Source organism: Silurus aristotelis, assembly GCF_946808225.1.
Source record: "Silurus aristotelis genome assembly, chromosome: 21".
In the NCBI taxonomy this organism is placed as follows: Eukaryota; Metazoa; Chordata; class Actinopteri; order Siluriformes; family Siluridae; genus Silurus; species Silurus aristotelis.
This window is the reverse complement of record NC_139594.1, coordinates 20,047,246-20,069,115: the sequence shown is the minus strand read 5'-3', so window position 1 is coordinate 20,069,115 and position 21,870 is coordinate 20,047,246. Positions and strand designations below refer to the sequence as shown.

At 41.3% G+C, this 21,870-nt stretch overlaps 2 protein-coding genes and 1 long non-coding RNA gene across 12 annotated transcripts in view; 2 read left to right on the top strand and 1 right to left on the bottom strand.

The window, feature by feature from the left end:
* The window catches only part of hivep1 (HIVEP zinc finger 1), a 50,924-nt gene extending 33,920 nt beyond the window's left edge, over nucleotides 1-17,004 (top strand). For all 10 annotated transcript variants that reach the window (XM_083523466.1, XM_083523468.1, XM_083523470.1 and 7 more), the window contains 7 exons: nucleotides 2,091-2,147; nucleotides 5,024-10,683; nucleotides 10,798-10,922; nucleotides 11,016-11,191; nucleotides 13,011-13,112; nucleotides 14,438-14,985; nucleotides 15,203-17,004. In XM_083523466.1, the coding sequence (XP_083379592.1) occupies nucleotides 2,091-2,147; nucleotides 5,024-10,683; nucleotides 10,798-10,922; nucleotides 11,016-11,191; nucleotides 13,011-13,112; nucleotides 14,438-14,985; nucleotides 15,203-16,348 (7,814 nt within the window). In that variant the 3' untranslated portion in view covers nucleotides 16,349-17,004. The remainder of the gene's footprint in view (nucleotides 1-2,090; nucleotides 2,148-5,023; nucleotides 10,684-10,797; nucleotides 10,923-11,015; nucleotides 11,192-13,010; nucleotides 13,113-14,437; nucleotides 14,986-15,202) is intronic.
* LOC310716586 lies at nucleotides 9,798-13,042 on the bottom strand. Its single transcript, XR_014530640.1, has 2 exons — nucleotides 12,287-13,042; nucleotides 9,798-12,232 (listed from the first exon to the last, which is right to left on the bottom strand). It is a non-coding gene; the product is annotated as an uncharacterized lncRNA (long non-coding RNA).
* Nucleotides 17,005-18,410: 1,406 nt separating the features above from the next.
* edn1 (endothelin 1) lies at nucleotides 18,411-20,646 on the top strand. The gene is made up of 5 exons (XM_083523838.1): nucleotides 18,411-18,813; nucleotides 19,050-19,182; nucleotides 19,284-19,415; nucleotides 19,676-19,780; nucleotides 20,023-20,646. The coding sequence occupies exons 1-5, from the start codon at nucleotides 18,684-18,686 to the stop codon at nucleotides 20,126-20,128; spliced, it is 606 nt and encodes a 201-aa protein (XP_083379964.1). The 5' UTR covers nucleotides 18,411-18,683; the 3' UTR covers nucleotides 20,129-20,646.
* The last annotated feature ends 1,224 nt before the right edge of the window (nucleotides 20,647-21,870 follow it).

The window sequence follows — 21,870 nt, the reverse complement described above, 5'->3', positions numbered from 1 at the left end:
TTTGATTGCCCAGGTGAACCCCTTTAGGAAGAGTTTTTGTGGTTCCATACCTCTTACATTTATGGATGATTGAGGCCACTTGAAATTGGGACCTTAATGCTGCCGAAATGTTTCTGTCTCCTTCCCCAAATCTGTGCCTCAATACAATCCTGTCTCTGAGGTCTACAGACAATAATGACATTGTCATTGTGGGGTTTTGATTGTAGAATTTTAAGGAAAATTATGAATTTAATCCATTTTAGAATAAAGCTGTAACATAACAAAAAGTCAAGTGCTGTGAAAACTTTCCAGATGCACTGTACCTGTGAGAAGCCTATGTGAGAGACCCTTGAGAGAAACGTGAGAGAAACCCGAGTGAAAATCCTGTGTGATAAACTTGTGAGAGAAACATATGACAAATCTCCTTTGAGAGATTTATCCAACATCAACAATTATGAAGATCCAAAATAAATACAAATTTAGCAGTAATTGAGAAGCTCAGTATCCCTGGGGCAAAATATTTTCCTCTTACACATTTCTTTTCCTTGAGGTAATGCTAATAGAAAGCCTTTGATGTAGCAATGCTAAAATTCTATTTAATTCCGTTATTAAACTGTTAGCGTAAACTTGTAGTGCGGTAGTTGTCCTGCAGTCGTAATTGAATCTTTCTGTTTAACTTCCTTTTGAGGCCATAAGACTTGAGTTTCCCCTGAATGTGAAATCCACAAACTGTGCTAAATCTGTTCACAGCCACATTTTCCTGCCAGGTTCTGCTGAGCAGGCATGATTAAAACGATTCTTCACCAAGTCCCTTTGCTGGAAATGAAGCTCCACTCCTGACATCATATAAAAATAAATAAATAAAATATGTCTGACTTCACTGTTCTGGTCAGGGTACAGTCCTCCGTCCTTTTCTTTTAAGAGGACGAAGAATTGAGGAGTTTGTTATTCTTGGAGAGAAGGAGTCCACCATAAACACATCAGTACACTGGCAATCCTGGTGACTGGGTATTTTGTTTTGTGAGATCTGCCATGGTGGTAGAGTTTGGGGGGAGGGGAGGGGGTGGTTGGTACAAGTCATGGGGCATGGTGGGGTTATGTCATGTAAAAAGTGTTTCTTGAACAGAGGGTTTGCAGTTGAGCACAAGGGTGTGACTGTAAAATCCTCGTGCTGACATCATCCTCCGAGCTCGGTCACGGCCCGACCATCTTCTCCCACATTGGGAACCCTAAAACACCACACAACACCATCCTGATCATGTTTATAGGCTCAACGCCATCACGATAACATCACGATAACATTGCGATAACATCGCGTGATCGACTTGTACATGAACATGCATGTTTTTACTGTTGATCAGGAATGTGGATTTGCTGTAGCAGTTCTCTATATAACGAGCTCTCATCGACTTTTAATGATCATTAGTACCAGTCATGACTACGAATCCGAAATGATCTGCTCACGTGTGGAATCACATGAATCAACACCCGCTTCCTGTCGATCATTGGTGATCTTAACATTTATATTCATGGATGTTTTCATTTTTAACAACAGATATTGTCCCAAAGCAAATTTACAGAGTAAACTAGGTTATAAAATATGAATTCATATGTTAATGCTTATAGGTTAATCCCTTCAATTTATTCAAATTCAATTTATTATGCAAATCTCTATATATAACGGTACACAAAATTCTCAGTTTGGTACATTCCTTGGTTTTTAAGTGACGGTTTAATTCGATTTGGGCTCAGTCATGGGTAAGAAACGCGAAACGTATACAATTTCTTGCTTTCCTCTTTTCAGAATAAATCAAATTACTGCAATACGCTATTGAAAATATATCGATTAAAGTGGATTATTCAATTAATTTAATTTGCACGAATAATAATCGTGTGTGTTTAACATTTACCATTAAATTATACAAAATAGGAATTTATATATTCGGTCGAATTATTTATCCAAAAATGTATCCATGTATGTATGTATTCCCTCCCCCGATATGTGGAATCGTCAGGATTTTCTCCTTTTAAGAGAAACTCTTGAAGGTTTGATTTTTATTTTTATTTTTGATAAGTTCTAACATATCCATGTTTCCCATTTTGTCTTGCAGACAAGATCGAGGAGGCACAGAAGGAGTTTAAAGAGCCGCAAAGGGGTGCTCAGAAAGGTAATACAGGTCCATTACAGAAACTGCAGTTGAAACTTGACCCATTTGATCTTTGCATCATCATTTTTCCGTATTTATGTTAATATATGACTGGACCTCTTTAGCGAGAATCGCTAGATTTCACTCCCTAGGTGTTTAGAAACCATTTCTCTGTCAGTAACGCTCACATCGAACCTATATTATTTAAATCCCAGCACCACCAAACACTCGCAGCTGGACCAATGAGCAGTAAGATATAAATAAGTGTATAAATGCATATGACAAATGCCATAAATGCAAATGTCTATGCAAATTTAAATATATATTCAATCAACATTTTAGTATTTTAGTGTTTGTGTGCCCACGTGTGTACTTACTTGTGTGTGTGTGTGTGTGTGTGTGTGTGTGTGTGTGTGTGTGTGTGTGTGTGTGTGTGTAGATGCACGTTTGTGGACTGATGTGTGTGTGTGGCTCACTCTGGTGACATCCGTTCATTTCCGGGAGAAAGTTTAGGTTTTTTTACATTCCAGAAAAGTTAAAAAAAAAAAAAAAAAAAGGCCCAAGTCTGGTGCTGAATTGCTGAAAAAAGGGGAATTGTGTGAGAGAAAGGCGTTATAAAATGGTTCGAAGTGTAAACAAAAATGTGGACGCAACCGAATTCCTTCAAAACAGTGGGCATTGTCACAAATCTGCAGAAATAAATAGATTACGATCTACATTTTTCGTGCCATAAATCACTCCCTACGAGGTGATCGCTAATGAGCCAGCAGTGACAACAGCCACCTTTTAGATGGTACGAGCAGAAAACCGTAAGAGGAACCCATCCTTATCTGGGCGACACCAAATGTCCATTCATTACAGTTCCATCACTGATGAACACTTGAATACAGTGACTGTAGTCCTCAGCCATTATAACACACTATCTAACAGACGATAAGACATTTAGCAAGACAAATAAATCCGAATTCTCATTTCTCACAGCGATGTACAATTATTAAGACTGATCGCGCAAGACAAAGCAGGACGGAGGCATGAAGCCGAGTGAGACAGGGGCAGGGCTGGCAGTAAGAGAGGCAGGAAACAGGAGACAGAGAGTTGTTTTTCAGCATAATGATGCGTGGGCCTCAGTAGCTCAGAGATATTAATTAAATTTTAAAAAAGGGGATTCGGGCTAACTCGATTATTTTTGTTTTGTTTGTATATAATCTATTGTATACCTACTGCATTAGTGCATCTCTGTAAAAAAAGATTAAAAATAGATTTGAATTATTAAAAAATTGGTTACAAATTATTTTTTTCCCTTTTAAACACAAAGGTAAATTTGTGTATAAAGTAAATATAAAATTTGATTATTTTTACAGAATCGTTTTCATTTCACTGCAGGATCTGTTCATTCGATCTGGCTTTTGTTTAGTATCATGTATAAGTGTGTATGTATACGGTTGTGAAAAAGAAAACACACCCTCTTTGTATGCTCTTGTTTAAAGTATCGGGGACTAATAAAAAATTGCTTAACGGGTCTTAGAATAAGGTAAATACGACCTCAGGTCAGCAACAAAACACGACACATTACTAGTGTTATTTTACAAAAGCCAATATGGAGAAGCCATACCAGAAAATCAACAACGGAATAGCTGAAAAAAAAAAAAGAAGAACAGAATCAAGGTGTTGCGGTGGTCCAGTCAAAATCCAGGCCTGAAATTCTGTGGCAGGACCAGAGCTGTGCATAAACAAATGTCCACAAACCTCATAAAGTCCTACAGAGCACCATATTATATAGAATTATATAGTTAAATCTTTACCTTTATTTATGTTATTTTATTTTCCTATAATTTATATTCTTTCATATTTGTATTGCACCAGCAAATCATGAAAATTCCTTGTACATGCAACTCATAATACGTGGTAATAAAGATTTGGATTCATTACTTCAAGTTACTGCCACTGAAGGTGGTTCTACAGAATCGTGAGGTGCGCTCAAATTAATGCGAATAACTTTTTTTATTATATCGATTAAACTGAGTATATCAAATATTTTCTAATACACAAATTAAACTGATTGCATAAAATTAAACATAAAATTTTAAGTAAAGAATTTACATTTGTTAGACACAATTTAGGTAATAGAGGTGTGTGTCGGGGTGTGTGTGTGTGTGTGTGTGTGTGTGTGTTTTTATTGAATTTTAATATTGAATTTTGTAAAGATAAGTTCTACGTAACTGTTCTACTTTTTTCAGCACACTTTAACAAATTAACAAACACGAGTGTTATTTATATATTCATTCAATTTCCTTATTCGTAAATAAATTACTTGATAAGTTTCAATAGTCTTATGCACTGTCACAACAATAATTTTTTCAGCATTTTATTCATTTTCTCAATGAGGTTAAGGTCTGAACTGAATGAAAATGAAAATATCATTTCATGCTCGCTGAACCGCCCTGTTACAATTTGAGCTGCTGAATCCTGGCAATTTTATCTTGGAATATGCCATTAGGCATAAAAAAGTTATTGATAGTAAAACCTGTTCATTTAGTATATTCAGGTCACTTCATTTGTTTTGCTTAAACTACAAGTGATCTACTGAAGCAACCCCAGATCATAACACTTCCCTCACAGGCTTGTATAGTAGGCATCACTGACAGGTACGAGTGTATCAGTCCCTTGAGTTCTCTTCACAGTGTCTTGGAAACCACGTCTTCATGGAGCTTGCTTTGTGTAGATGAGCATCATCTTGCTGAAAACAGTGTTTTGGGAATCTTAGAGAAATTGTAATGCTTCAGTGTACATAGACATTTTTAGGGTTAACAGTTTGGGGACTTACTTTCGACTATGTAGTGTACCTAGCATGTGTAGTAAAGAGCTCCTTTTAACATTTGTGTTTTTTCCTCCTACAGGCAGAAATGAAAGTACTGACAAAAGTTCTGATAGCATCAAAGGACTAAAGAGGAAAAAGGTTTTGGCTGAAAACCAGCTGAAGAAAATACCCAAGTCTCCAATCAAGAAGCTGCCACAAGCCATGAAATCTGTTTCAGCTTTATCCAAGGAAGCCACACCTGCCACTTTATTGTCCAAGAGCCAAGCACACAGTACCTCCAAATCAGCTCGAGATTCTGAGAATGATGATCAGCAAAGGACACTGGCAGATAAAGCTGTAAAAGTGGACAGCAAGGATTTGACTAGCTTACAGTCAGAGATGCTTGTCCATGAAAAGGTTGCAGATAAGACTTGTGTTGTACAGTCTGTGCTAGCCAAAACCTGGGGTGAAAAAGTGAGCAACAAAGGCACATCTGCCTCACACACAGCTGCTCCTCTTGATGTTCTGCTCAAGGCCATGGAGCCGGACTTTAACACTTTAACAGAGAAGAGGAACTGTAATCCAATTGGACAACTTGGGAAAGCCACCTCAGTTCCTCTTCCAGAGTCAGATGTTCCCATTGCTATGGCTTCAGTTAATTTTGGCCCACAGTCACAACCTGCAGTTGTGCAGGCATTTCCTGCAGCTAAACCACACTTCTACAACAGTACGTCAACTGGAGTCCTATCTGCTCAACATTGCACCTCACAGAAGCACCTGAGTAAGGCAGTTAATAGCCAGCATGACAAACCAGGACTTCAGAAGAGCTACAGTGCAGGTCCATCTTTTAACTTGACATATGCCCCAGTACCTTCGGGGTCCAGTGGCCTGCCTCAGAGTCAGCCACCTACAGTGCAGGCGTGCCAGTCACTCTCTGCTACTGTTCCCAACCCCATCCAAGTTCCAGTCACACCTGGCTTTAATCCTGTACAGGTGGCAACAGTTGTCAACTTTGGCATGAATCAAATGTGTGAGGTCACAAGTAAGGAGCAGAAAACGAAAAAGCAAGGAAAGTATGTTTGTGAATACTGTAACAGAGCATGCGCAAAGCCTAGTGTATTGCTGAAGCACATACGATCCCACACTGGAGAAAGACCATATCCCTGTGTGACATGTGGCTTCTCGTTCAAAACAAAAAGCAACCTTTATAAGCATAAAAAGTCTCATGCCCATGCCATCAAACTAGGGCTCATTTCAAAAGACTCTGGAACTGGGTCTCTATCTCAAGAATCTGATAAAGGGCTTGGTACCAATTCGGATCTAGAGGAAAGCGGTGAGAGTGATGAGGAGGTGAATGCAGCTGATCTGGACCCGGATTCTTCACTGAGCAGCTTGACCGCTTTGTCTGAGAGCAGCTTGCACAGTTCAGGCCCAGTGTCTGGCAGCCAAGGGGACGCAGACAATTCTGTGATGTTTGAAAATATCAAACTTTTGTCCAGTCAGAAGGGCTGTGAACCCAAAGTAACTGCAGCTCTCCCTAAAGTCGTGGTTTACCCCGTCAATGTTTCACCCATGCGAGCGGACAGTCCAAGAGTTACAGATTCCAATCCAGAGCAAGCAACAGCCCAGAGGCAAAGGGATTTCCAGACCCAGAGGTCCAACGTAACTGTTCTGTCATCACTGAAAGAAGTGGATTGCACAAGCCCCTTACCAGACTTTATAAGTGAGGAGGACAATCAGCAGTGCAAGTCTCCTTCAGGTAGTGGACATGCACAACTTCAGAGGCAGCAGGCAACTGACTATTCTCAGCAGCTCGAAGGAAAATGCCTGCTTAGCCCCCGAAGTCTGGGAAGTACTGATTCTGGTTACTTTTCAAGGTCTGAAAGTGCAGATCAAGCTATGAGTCCTCCAAGCCCCTTTGTCAAGATCACACCTCCAACAGAAAGTGATCCAAAGATTTTACACGTTTTATCTTCACCTGCAGTAGCCACTGTCATGCATGTAGCACCCAGTGAAAAGCCTCGAGTTTTGCCAGGACAGATGCGTCCCCCTTTGGAGACAAAAGCTCTTTCTTTAGAAGAGCGCATCACAAAGTTGATATCGGACAATGAGGCTGTTGTGGATGCCAAGCAACTCGATAGTGTCAAACCAAGACGTACTTCTCTTTCCCGCAGAGGTAGTATAGACTCCCCCAAATCCTACATATTTAAAGATTCTTTTCAGTTTGATCTAAAACCAGTAGTACGAAGGTCAAACTCAAATTCTGAAATACCTAAATCTCCCTTTACACCTACTGATAAGTCCAAATCAATTTTTCTTCTCCCTGTACCAACTCAACATTCCAATATGGATTGTTTACCAATTACAAGAAGTAATTCGGTGCCTTCAACACCTGGCCGGGCAGCTGTCCTCCCGAATGCTACCCCTCAGCCTCATCCGCTAAGGATATGCCAGTCATTCGATGACAAGTTTAGTTCAATAAATGATGTCTTCTCTCCGGCACCTTCCACCCCAAATCAGGCTGTACATAGAACCTTAGTCAGGCAGACAGCAGTTGAAGATTTTTCCACAAACGAGAGTCATGTTCTCCTCTCTGTCCATTCTATGGATGAAGGCCATTATGGATCAAGCATTACCCACGAAGCTCGAAGTAAGTCTTTTGATCATGCGCCCGAAAGAACCCGAAAGACTCAGCAAAGCAAAGGGACAACTTATGAATGTGAAACGTGTCGTAACCGTTATCGCAAATTAGAAAACTTTGAAAACCACAAAAAGTTTTATTGCTCTGAATTGCATGGTCCAAAAAACAAAACGGTGCCAGTCCGAGATGTCGAGCAAGATGTTTTCACACGCGGACCACAACAACCTGTTATCAGCAGAGGTGCCATTAATCCAAGCATTGTGGATCAACCACTGATCAGAAAAAGACGCAAGATGAAAAGTGTTGGGGATGATGAGGACCAGTCTCCGACTGAAACACAGCCTCCATGTTCAAGAAGTTTTGATTTGAGCCAGATATCCATGAGTTTTCCAGGAAATTCTTATACCCAACAAACGCCTACATCTAATACCCCTCCTTCAGTAGGACAAATTCAGCTCATTGCAAGAGGCATTGAAGAGGCAAGATTGTCTCCAATACGAGAGCTCCATATCAGCTCATGCAGTAAAGAACGAGCAGAACTTCAGAGACATGGAAGCGGTACTTCAGTTATTAGACACACTAACTCTCTCAGCCGACCAAATTCATTTGAAATGTTAGAGTCAATTGACCGAGCCTCTCCAGTTGATTCTGTGGAAAAGGATGCCAATAGCTCAGTGAAAAGGCATGTTGAAAACACAATTAGTTCTTCATTGCAAAGTTACCATGAAAAAATGTCCACACCGAAATGTCCCAATTTGGGAATAAATGAACTTGAAAAGCAAACTTCATCAGTTGCTAGCAGCAGCTGTACACCTACCCAGTCTCGATTGGTCCGGCAGAACAACATTCAAGTTCCTGAAATTCTTGTAACAGAAGAACCAGATCGAGAGCATGAATCTCAAGTGAGTGAATCAACAGAAAAGCCTTCAGAAACTTTCAACTGGCCTCAGAGAAGTGAGAGCTTGTCCAAACTTCCAACTGAAAAACTTCCACCAAAAAAGAAGCGGATACGGCTGGCACAAATGGAACACTCCTCAGGGGAATCTAGCTTTGAGTCGAGTCTCTCTCGTAGCCTTAGCCGAGACAGTAGCTTGTCAAGGTGCTCCAGTATTTCGGCCTCATTCGACAGAGATGATCCTCCAAGATCAGACAGTCCATCCAGGGTGGAAGGTGTTAGGCCACCACCAGAGGTCCAAGAACTTCCTGTAGCAAGCAATACTCTCGGAGTACCAGGAATGATCAGACGAGCTGCCTCCGAGCAAATCAGCTGTACTCAACAATCTGTTGAGATTTCTTGCGATTACCGTAGCAAATCATTTGACTGCAGTGCTATTACTCCCAGCAGGTCCACATCACCAATGGTAACTACAGTGCCAAAAAATACACAGTGTGCTTCAACTCCCCAAGTACCCCTTATCGAAAGAAGACGAGGGCCCCTTGTACGCCAGATGTCTTTGAAAATTGGACCAGAAGCTCAACAACCCACAGGAAAACCGACGGTCTCACTCCAGAGATGCCCCTCTACAAAAATTTTTTCAGTGTCCCAGCATAAATCATTAAATGTTAATAAATCTGTTGGGCTGCATTCTATGGAAATGCCCCTGATGAAGAATGTAAAAATGGTGCAAAATATCAACCTTGGTAGCCAAACACAACAACCACAAATTCATGGTCTTCCCCATCCATGGCACCAGACCTCAAAGCTCGAGTCCCTATTGCATGTTGTGCAAGATGAAGCAGATATTCAAAAGCCTGGTGATACAGATCATATCAAGAACTTTATACCTAAATACCAGATGCAGTATTCACTCCAAGCACACACTTTCACTAGTGTGCAGGGTGCACGAATCACCTTGCCTGTTATTACAGTTCCAATTGCAGACGAGATCAAAGTTTCGACCTACAGCGATGTAATACAAAATGTTTATGAAACCCATCAGCAGTGTGTCTCTAACAGGGGAAGCTCAGTTGTTTTGCCCACCGATCGTGAAGGAGTCTCCGCTTCTCAGTCTTTTTCAGAACCTACTGCAGTTCCACAGATTCTCATCACTCATGAACATACACTACCTTCGTCAACAATGGATTCCAAAGTAAACCTTTCTGAAGTAAATGCAAAAATCGGACCAGACAGGCAAAATGTAAGGTCCGCCGGGTCAGTTGGCTTCCAAATGAAGACCATTGTCCCAGCAATTAGACAAAACCATACTGGTGAAATCCAAAGATCATCATCTAATGGTTCATTACACTGCACCCAAAAACTGGTATCAGTGAGCCTTTGTCCACAACAAGAGCCCACCGCTTCAAGTAAACGTATGCTTTCTCCTGCCAACAGCCTTGACATAGCCATGGAAAAGACACAGAAACGGGCAAAAGATGACCACGGTGCGGTGTGTCTTACAGATGGCCGGTCTCTCAGTTACCTGAACTCAAAAATGTCAGAGTTGACCAGACAGCGAAAGCTAATGCTTGTTCGGCAGGTTTGCACCACTGAACCAGTAGACAGTCCAATAGAAACGGATGCCCCCGAGCAGCTCCCTGAATGCGCCGAACCGGGAAAAAATCATCCGGTAGAAACAAAGTGTGACGTAGTTGAACAAGAAATGGAGAGCAGGACGCCTACCACACCAGTGCAGACAGTTCCAGGATGTGACCCACATTCTTCTCTGGGTATACAAAGCCACTCTGGACATGGAAACACGACACTGAAATCACAAGAAAAGCCTGAGGAGCATCAGTGGTCTCCAGCGAAATCTCTTGTGAGGCCTCCAACTTTTCAAGGGCAGATCAAATTAGCTGCTTCAGTTTCGGTTGTGAACACACGAGACAGCCATCGTCTGTCTTTCCCAAGCCTGAAGACGGCGACAACCTTTACCTGGTGTTTTCTGTTGAAAAGGAAACCACTACACATTGAGCAGACAGACCAGAGAATCTCGGCCTACTCTAACTGGACAGTCAAGCCCAAAAATCCGAATCCACTGGGTCTTCCAACCAAAGTGGTCATGTCTCTTTTTGACTCCAAGCAGATCTCCAAGAAGATATTGTATACCCAAGCTATAACAACAAGCTTGAAATCCGACATATTGACTTACTCTGGAAAACTGAAGGAAATTTTGCCAAAGGTTTGATTTATTTTCTTTTATTTTATGCAGTCAATGAATTTTTTAATTCATTTATTTATTATTCAGTAATTAATTTTTTTGTCCAATTTTGTATCTCAATTAAATATTTGACAGGTTTTGGCCCAAAAAAGCACCTTGCGAAACGAGAATTGTGGCAAGACAAAACCCGAGAGTCAGCCAAGCCACGAGTTAGACTCCTCCAAAGCGGAACCTCGGCGGGTAAAGATCTTCGATGGAGGGTTTGTATCCTCAGCGATCTTCTTTGCTATCACTTCCGACACGTTCAAATCGAGTAGAAAGTCACATTCTGCAAATGGTCTTCTTTTAAACAGTTACAAATCGAATGAGGAATATGTGTACGTGAGAGGTCGTGGAAGAGGGAAATACATCTGTGAAGAGTGTGGGATCCGCTGTAAAAAGCCAAGCATGCTGCGCAAGCACATCCGCACACACTCCGATGTCCGTCCTTATCATTGCGCACAATGCAATTTCTCTTTCAAAACGAAAGGTGAGTGTATGTCCGCTTGGTGCACATTAATTTCACTTCAATTTCTATAGTAACCAGCATTAAATATTTGTTTGGGTTCTTGTATATTTTTTTTTTTAGGTTTATTTTTCTTATCTCAGGAACTTCACTAGCTCAGTGCAGATGGTACATGTAGTGAAAGTTGCGCATAATATGCAAAGTTTCCAGAGAAACAGGATGTTATAAATATATATAGATCTAAATTTCAGCTTTCATTTCCTGATATTTTAACAACTTAATCATGCCAGATTTTTCTTTTAACCCACTAATTTTTTTAATTTTTTTTATTAGAGTAACACGTGAGTGTGTTCTGTTCCGAATGTGTTCGTTTGGACTCTGGGTTTCTCCTGGTGAGAAAAAAGACAAACCAACACGAAGACGGTAGAGCTGTTTATGGGAGCAAATCTATTTTGAAAGCTGAGAAAAGAAACAAAGTCATGCCCAAAACAACGGAAATAGCCAATACAGCGTTTTGGAATGTCCTGAAAAACAAAAGAAAGAAACAACTAATTTACTAATACATAGAGATGGAACAGGGCAGCTGAGCAAAACAAAACTAGCACGCTAATCATTTTTCAAACAGTTAATTTTTTCATCATTTGTGTAAAAAGATTTAATAAGAGAATACTAAACAAGAACATTCCTCTTCATTTTAGAATCGTCAGTATATATTCTGTCTTTAAATGAAACAAAGCATTTAAAGCAAAAACAAGATCACCATAAATCAAATAAATCAAGATCATGCATACGTGCATATATTGTCAACCATTTTTTTTTTATTCAAAAGAAGACCGTCTTGTAACATACAGTAGCTACGATGCAAAAACGGAGCGAAATCGTTACTTACTGCTTCTTAAAATACTTAAACTTATTGCATCAACGAAAGAGCTTTAGAATGAGACACTGAAATCAAACTACAGAACAACTTATTGTAGTAAAAAGCCATAAGTTCTTTGTATAAAGGAACAAAATTACCCAAAATATTAAGCGAAGTGGATAATGTTTGAAAAGAGTGAATTAAAACTGCAGACTCTTTTCATTTGTTATTAGGTTGTAAATAAATGTGTTGGCGTCGACATAAAACAAGAGTTTGGAATAAATAATACTAACGAACAAGTGATAAAGTCTTAAAAGATACAAGGCCTCAAATGACCTCTGATGGTGATTATCATCCTGTACATTTACCTGTAAATGAAGTTTAAAGATATATTATCTTCAAATACTACTACTAATAATAATCCTGCATGATCTGCTCTTGTGTCGTATTTTATTTTTAAAGGAAGAAAAAAAAGATTGAAGAAATAGAAACTAGAAATAAGACTGTAATTCTTAGATGAGTTTTTACACTGCAACTACACTATTGAGGAGTTTGTCACCAATAGGGCCATGTTCTACAGGCCATATCATGAGGTAAATATCAGGAAATGAAAACTGATCAACGTTCTCGTGTCGATCTTTTGATCCTGAACTCGAACGTGTTCAGTATTAAAAACACACAAACATAACCAAGACTGTACATACAGTGTTATTCCTACGGAGTGTTCTCATGCCTGCAATCTTCTCTATCTCTCAAAAAAAAAAAAAAAAAGGCCTACATGATTCATACCATGCTCATCTACCCACGTTTTACTGCAGAGAGGCATACGCTGTCAGAACAGCCTACGTTTCTTTAAGAACTTCTGTAACAGTTGCTCAACCAAAACATGGAGGCTCAGAGACATGTCTGACTTATGCAATTCACTCCCCCAGCCATGTAGCCCTCCTCCCTCGGCTGAACCCGTCTGTTTCACCCCTTCCACAGGAAACCTGACAAAGCACATGAAATCCAAGGCCCACAGTAAGAAGTGTATGGAGATGGGAGTTGCCATTGGTGTTATCGAGGACCACGACACTGAAGACTCAGGTACCAGTGATATGTCATTGCAATGCAAAAAAAAAAAAAAGGTTCGGGAACATATATGCCAGTTGACGCAAACAAAAGTGATTTTCTAGTCTGATTGTATGAAGGAAAGGTTTGTTCATTTTCAGTTTTCCGCTCCTGAAAATCTGGATTTTCTATCGTGGAGCAAAGCAGCACGTACTTAACTCTCGCTTAATTAAAGAAATCCAAAATACAGTCACCGTCGTATGTTTACACCAAAGCCCCCCAAGACATGTAACAACAACTTGCCCATTAATAGGTTTACTAATAATAACACCCATTAAATGCTGATTGTCCTGCACTGTGTTCACTAGCAGGCCTGATCAATTGCAGTGCTGTGGTGTAATTAAAAGATTCTAAATGCGGCAGCTTCCCTTGTTAACTGTAAGCGCATGTGGGCGGCATGAGCAGCCTTTAGCGAGGGGAAATTGCAACGTCTAATTTTAGAGATGATAAAAGCTCTCTTGTTCTAGTCACTCAACAACATTGCTTTTCCTTTTTTTTCGGTTTCGGTTTTATTGCACATTACAGGCTTTACCATATTGAGGCCTTTTTAGGATGGTAGGGGCTAATGTGCCTCTTATGTTGTCTATCGGTCTATTTACTGGTCATGGAGATGGTGGCATTGGTGGCATTCAAGTAGAGGCGTGCTCTTTTTGTACACTGCAAAAACTCCTTATTAAATCAAAACTCATTTCTATCCTGAAGGAATTTATTGATCTTATTTCAAAAATAAAATACTATGCAAAAGCAGATTGTGTGCGATCATTAGGTTTGTTTCAAGATCTTTTTTTTCTGATCTAGTAAAGCTTAAAGTTGTTTATTGTACGATGTACTTGTACAAAGTTCCGTCGTTTGATTTCGGTTTCTTATGTTGAATATCTTTTAGTGTCACAATATACTCGATAAAAACCTTATTGAATGTTCCAAAAAGTATTTTGAATAGTCATGATTTTGCTTTGTTTTTGCGTTAGGTGTGACAAGTAATCTTGTTTTTGGTTAAATGCTTTCTCTCTTGAAGACAGAATATATAATGACGGTTCTAAAATTCTTAGGAATAGGAATTCTCTCGTTAGTAGCTCTGGTTTTAAGATCTTTTCAAACAAATTAAGAAGCTGTTTAAAAAAAATAATGAACAAGCTAGTTTTAAGTGTTTTAATGTTTATTTTAGACTTTTTTTGTTATCTCCTAAAGGATAAAATTAGGTACATTTTGGTTTTACATTGTGTGAAACACATTTTGATTTGATTAGATAGATAATTACCCACAGTAATTTCCCACAGTAATTATTTTTTAAACTTCCTCAGGGGGCGATCATGGAAGAACAGGCAACGCAGATCGGCAAGATTCCGATGGCGATGATTCCGATGGCCCCGACGACGAGGATAATGATGGCGAGGAGGAAGATGAGGAGGACAGCCAGGCAGAGTCAGGCCTTTCTGCCACGCCATCAGTGTCCGCAAGCCCACAGCATCTCCCATCCAGCCAGGCTGATCCAGCACCCAGCTCTCTCCTAGCACAAATGTCTCTCAGTCCAAACCCTAACCCAACTCCTCTTCATCAAATTCCTCCAGCATCAAAGGATCCGGCATCGTACATTTATTCACTGGCCATAACCAGCTCTGTGTCATTGGTCAGACAGATGTCAAGCTATGCTGCTTGCTCTAGCCATTGCCCCAGCACCTCTTCCTTTGTCTCTTACCCAGTGCCTACCTCAGATTTTAATTCCTCTGACACGGAGTCTGTCCACATGATGAGCCCAGTTTCACCCTGCAGACAGATGTCCATCGATTATCCTGACCCTGATATGCCTCCAAGTCCACCCGTGCCAAGCAAGAGCTCCTCATTGGGCCAGGTATGATCTACATCTTTTCCACTTGACCTTCCTCTTTCTATATATTTCTCTTTCTATATTTTATGCATTGAGTTTTGGATTGGCAGGTATCTTGCATGCAAAGGTACATTGGTCAAAAATGGTTAATTAATTTCTGACAGAATAAAAGTAGCATTTTTCTGTATAGAAGTTTTGTTCAAAAGAACCTAGTAGCTAAATCTATAATACTGTTTTACAGGAGGAATCAACCACCAGTAACTCCCAAACCACAAACGAGTCTTACTTCAATGTTGACCGAAGCACCCAGACAACTTCAGACTCCCTTCAGGGATCTTTGCACTTTCCATCTCTGGGTCTAGAGCAAGAAACCAGACCTGGAGCCACTACTCGCCTCTTCAGTCACCTCCCCCTACACTCCCAGCAGCCTACTCGCTCCCCTCACAGCATGGTCCCGGTAGGAGGCATCCAGCTGGTGCCTGCTGGATTGGCGGCATATTCTACATTTGTGCCCATTCAAGCAGGGCCCGTCCAGCTTACCATTCCAGCAGTCAGTGTTATCCACCGACAGGCTAGTAGCCCTCTCCCGATGTCTAACAACTCCCCCCAGCCTCTGGGCTCACCTTGTCAGCCACTTGTGGTTCAGGACCCGCTAAATAGTGTTCTACCCTGCTTCCCTCTTGGCCAGGTGGCAGGGCTTCAGACCCTCACTGCTTCCCAGGCCACACTGCAACCTGTTGGTTTGGAGACACTGAGTGTGGTGGGTTTAGCGAACTCCACACAACTGGTGCCACAACAAAGTCTTGCACTAAATGCAGCTCTGGGCGTGCAGGTCCTGGCCGCCAGTCCAGCACCTCAAAACAGCACAGCCTCCCCGGGTCATATTCCTGGCCTGCAGATCCTCAACATTGCTTTGCCCGCTCTGATCCCCTCCCTCAGTCCCCTTTCTGCTATCAGCCCTCTGGTCCCGGACAAGCCAGGCAGTCCAGAGGGGGTAGCCTCAGTTTCACTTCCTACACAAGTAGCAGAGTCTCCCCCGGCATCTTCCCCCTCTGGCAGCTTTCCTACAACTTGGCCAGCAGCAACACCTGTAGCAGCAGTTCCCGTAGCTGTAAAGCCTTTGGTGAAAATGACCTCGCCAAGCAAACTTACTAGGAGTGGAAAAGATGCAGTGCTTAGCACAAGTGATGCCGAAAAGGCAAAATCAACACAACCACCACATCCCTCCTGTTCCACAGAGGGAGAAGCTAAGAGTGCACAAAAGGCACCAGCAGTGGAAGCTGGTGAGGCAAGACTGCCACGACAACCCTTCATCAGGCAAAAAGTAACTGATGACTTTAACAATGCCTCCAGTGATGACGAAGACAGACTTGTCATTGCTACCTGAGGGTCCTTAACGGAAACTCGGTACTTCCTTATTCTACCGATCTCTTGATCGTTCTGTCAATTGCTTTAGCTCTTTTTTTTTTTTTTCTTCGTAAAACTTAGTCACTTTGTAAAGGTGAAAACACTTAAGGGGTTTCGCACCTTGCAAGCCGCCGATAAAGCACACTTTCTGACATTCATAATTGTATGTGCAATCATAACTGATGACCAATTTTTTTTTTTTTACTTTTATTTTGGTCACCTCCAGATTTTTTCTTTTTCTTTTTGTACATGTTGTACAGACACTTGTGCCTTTTTGGATTTTCGTTAGAAAACTGTAAATATTATCTTCCATTTCTAGTACTTGCCTGCGCTTAATTAGCCTTGAAGTCATGGAAATAAGTAAAGAGAAGAAAAAAAAACTATGGAGGTAAATTCATTTTATTTTCAAATGGTTATCAATGGTAAATAAATGTTGTACTGATATATGAACATTTATATGGCTTTTGGGGAAGTGTTTTGGTGTACAGATGTTGTGTTCATCTATTTATTATATTACATCTAGTGCCCAGTTGATCTCCATAAGTCCATGAGTATGTGTAAAATGGTCACTTTACATGGATGTATCTACACAATCAAAATGTATCAGTAAAAAAAAAAAAATTGTTTACAACTGTACTCAACTGTGTTCGTCAGCTTTTTGCAGACGTTTCGGTATTTCTTCGAGAACACTAGCTTCTTTCAGGATTGAACACTGATCCCGCACTAAGGTAATTTCGGATCATATATACGGTGAACGCCTAAACAATGTCTTCATGATGGAGCTCGATCATGACTCATGCTGCTATACCGGTGGCTGTGCGTGCCTGTTCCATAGCAATGAGGCTAGCCCATAGTGACACTGTGTGGCAGGAAGTGTTACTTCAGCAAAAACACAGAGGACATGCTGTACAGAACAGGCAGAACCTGAACCCAAGTGGGTGGGGAGGATGTTGCCTAGATACCAGACCCACTGTAAGTGGGAGAAACACTCAAATACTATTGAATGCTTGGTTTATCTGAGAACACTACCACAGTCCGTTGACAACAGTTGTCAAAAACAGGAATCGCACTTAAAAAATCTAAAAAAAAAAACGCCCTCGAAAGCTTTCAAAACACGACGTTGTATAACTTCAGCCTTATTTGACTCCAAACCTCCCCTGATGTGCTGAGATTCCTCATTGGGCATATACGTGAAAGAGAAAGCTTCTAAGCTGTTGCATTAATGAAAGCTTCTGACAGATGAAGCTTAGTGAAGAATAATAGCGGTGATGTCAGGATCTGAGGCCGCTATATCTGTAGCTGTACCCACCCTTGCCTGCGGATAAGAGCGCAGCTGCAACATTACCCGCTTTTACACACAGCAGAAACACTCATCTGCACAACCTTCTATGATGACTTCAACACATCTGTTTTGTTTTTTTTTTTTTGTTTTTTTTTTTAGTACAATGATTTTAAAAACCTCGATTTCTACAATTTCTAGCACGTTCAGGTGTAGTGGTAGATGTACTTGGACTAGTTGGATTGGTGCTGAACATGATGACCTGCAAAGCATCTAAGATGTTCAAATTTGTCATTAAAGGTCTTCAGGTCTCATTTACTTTGGATGATTCTTTTTTTTTTTTTTTTATGTTATTTTACAAACAAAAGATTAGAAAGGATCATTTTACACTCCACTGCTGGACTTCCCCATTTGAGTTAAGAAAACAACTGTGAGGTGTGTAGTCTAAAGCTCATCCAGTACGCAGCAGGACATGATCATCACGAGCACTAGATTTTTAAATGCTTCATTAGGAAGCGTATGAGATGTTTCAGCAGTAATCATGTTCATGGTGCTGCACTGAAGCTCTGAGAACCAGCAGGTATTCTGTCAATTTATTACAAACACATGACCAATCCTACTGGTTTAGAATTACTTCAGACCCGACCTGTCTACTTGATGTCCTCGGACGCCACCTACTGGTCCCACTTAAGCTTTGCGCCTCAATGTTTTAATTTAGTTTTTCTTTGGAAGGGTGCAGAGTTTTGGCTCGAGCTGCAGCGCCTGGAATCTTGGAACTCGAGAAGTTCTTATCGCGACCTCCACGTTGCGTTTCAGTGACCGGTAACAAACAACATTGTCTCGGACAGGACTGTTTACACGCGACGCACAGGCGCGAGGCAGGAGGTGGTCCGTGGCGCTGGATATATAAAGCCAGTCCGGGAGGAAGGTGGAGGTCTTACAGCAGGTCGCATCAACAGGAATACTTTGCGCAAATAACACACTGCTCAAACAAGCTCCTTTATCATTTCATTTCATTTTTGTTTTTTACATTTACATGCGTTCATGCATAAATCAGATTAAAAAGAGAGCTGAGATTATTTATTTATTTAATTCTCTATTTATCATGGAATTACGGATTCTTTTCCCCATGATGTCTGTGCTTTCTTCAGGAATCTTTCACACAGGTATGTATCTTCAATTTAGGAATTAGATTTCACCTGCAGATTAGATTTTAATGGAACATTTAATTACGAAAATATAGCATGTTTTATATAGTAAGCAAAATATTGCATGCAATAACGTTCTTAAGGAAAAATATATATTTTTTAAAAACCCTAGATTTTTTTGCATGCTGCTGAAGACAATCAGGAGATGGAGTGCAAACTTTCTTTGTTTCTAATGTTCTATTATTTAATCCCAGCTCTACAGTCTGTGGGTGAAGCTGCACTCAGCACGCGCCACTTCAGACCCAAGCGATGCTCGTGCGCCACTTTGCTGGATAAGGAGTGCGTGTATTTCTGCCACCTGGACATCATCTGGGTCAACACTCCGGAGTAAGTGTGTGGTCTGACGGAGAGATGTGATGGCTGCAGGTTTGATGAATACTGACCTGTGCTCTGCTCCTCTCCTCCTCCTCCTCCTCCTCCTCCTCCAGGCGCACGGTGTCGTACGGACTGGGCAGCGCGGTGCGCAGGAAGCGCTCAGCGCGAGAGCCGGCGCGATGCGAGTGCGCGGACAGCACCGACGGCACGTGCGGGTCGTTCTGCCGCACGCGCATCATAACGTGGTAAGCACGTGGGAGGGGGGAATTCCACACATCCACATGCAAACGTGGCCAAAAATAAACCTAGAGCGCGCGAGCTTGCAGGGGCAGGTTTTTGTTTTTCTGTTTTGGGGGATTTATGCAGCGCGCTTTCAATACCGGAGACATTCCACGCGCAACTGAGCTGCTCTTCTCATATATCCTGGTATGTTCATTTCTCTCTCTCTCTCTCTCTCTCTCTCTCTCTCTCTCTCTCTCTCTCTCTCTCTCTCTCTCTCTCTCAGTCGTAAGACAGCGCGTGACAAGGTGATCCCTCTCGCCGGAGGCCATGACTGTGCCGAGAAGAAGTGTAAATACGATCTGGCTGCCAAGACGTCTGGGAGAAAAAGGTAAGACACCACTGAACCCTGGGAAACTGAATGTACAGTAGAATAAACAATCTTTTTCAACCCGCCATTGGATTTCATTTATAAACAAAATCTAGATTGTGCTGAAAGAGAAATGATGTTTCATCTGTGATGAACTCGGATTTCTCCAAATCTAATATGTTTCTATCGATTATCCTATAAATCCATAAAAGCACTGAAGTGAAGCAGCTGAAGTGACCCAGATGTGCTCCTTCTCTTTCCAGGGTTCGCAAAAGGGCCACTGTAGAGCTCCGGCTTCTCCTGGAGAAATGGCGAACGAGGTTGTCCCACAGAGCACGAGACCAGACTGATAAGGGTACGCCATCCTAGAGGCGGATGCACGGCACAGGACTTTTACGAGCCATGCTGAGAAATTGGCTTTTCCAAAAGTAGACAACGTTCTCCTAAAGAACCAATGCTTGGACCTTGACACACACACACACACACACCTGACATGCTTTCACTGGGAAGCTTGGGGACTTTTCTTTTGGAGAAAACAAGGACCTTTTTGAAATCCTGAAGTTAATCTCTACATCTCAAGATTAGGACTTTTTTTTTTTTTTTTTTTTTTTTAAACATCAGGAACAATCATGTGCTACATCCATATACAGTGCTTCGACCTTTATTTTGCTGCGGTTCAGATCTCTTTTCCAAGCTGTGTAGTGATAGCGCTGAAACTACTGTATAATCCCTGTAATGCATATTTATAAAAGCATTTGTGGAAGAATGCATTTAAAAGCAGGCCATATTGGCCCAAGCCGTGGTGATATTTCTGTGAAATGCTGTCGTTACGTAGCCACGATGGTGGTCTGCATTATAGGAAATAAATCATTATTATTTAAAATGAAGGTGATTTTTCTCCATGTTTTATTTACAATGACCTGAAATCAAACCTAAATTAAATTCGATTGAATCAAATGATCCGGCTGGAGGTGATGGTGTGAAGTTCAACATTGTACATACAGTAAAGCTTTTCCACTAGCTAAAGAAATGATGCGTCTGTCAACAAAATTATCATCATCATAATCTTCCGATTCCAATACATATCCACTATACCGCTACAATGAGAGCCGGATTCCCAATAGGGGATTAGGACAATCTTAAGATGGTATAGCTTGCTTCCAGAGATGTGGGAATCGACGGCATTAAATACCTTCTGATCGAGCTTTGAAACCAAACACAAAGACCTTGTCCACCTATCAAGACAAGCATGGCGGTCTCTGAGGACCTCGGCTCTGGCGTAAGTCATAAGGGTTTGAATAGGAGCTGAGCAAACATAATAGCCCATTACACGCAGAGGAATGTCTTCACCTCAACAGGAATTCGGCTCGCATAGCGAGAACAATGTGAAGCGCTGGGGAGAGGCAGTCAGGCTTTCACCTTTCGATGTTCCTTAGTGCTGCCAACAAGCACACTGCCGCCCAGAGCCCCCCCCCCCCCCCCCCCCCAACACACACACATGTTCAGACACTGCCTGACTCTCACACACACTGTCTGAAAGCAGACACGGGTCAAATTCTTCAGAAGTGAGGCATCTACTGTACGCTCAGTGTAATTACCGTTAATCGTTCAACACTCAATGACGCATCTACGTTCGACGCCCAAAAGCACTCCATCTCAAAAATCATCAGGTAACATGGTCTACAGCAGATACATCTAAACCCAAAAGTGTCTATCAAATATGTGAATGCCACTGGCTTGATCTGACACAGTTTCTTGTTGAAAGCGATGAAGTGGACCAGATATGAATATCTGCACAAATTTCATTTAACACTCTGTTAGGACATTTTTGATCCTATTTTTACAATGTACACACACACACACACACACACACACACACACACACACACTCTGCTCAGCCTGTAGCTATGCCCATCAGCAGTAAAGCATACACTAAAAGCTATTATGGAATTTCCCTGAAAAACATGGTCAGAATTCCTTTCTGTCACATGATGAGCTGAGAATCTCCAAACAGCAAAAACAGATTAGACTTGTCCACAACACAACATAAAAATATATGGGATCAACAGAATTCTTTCTCAAACAACGTTCCAGCCAGACATGCTGTGCAG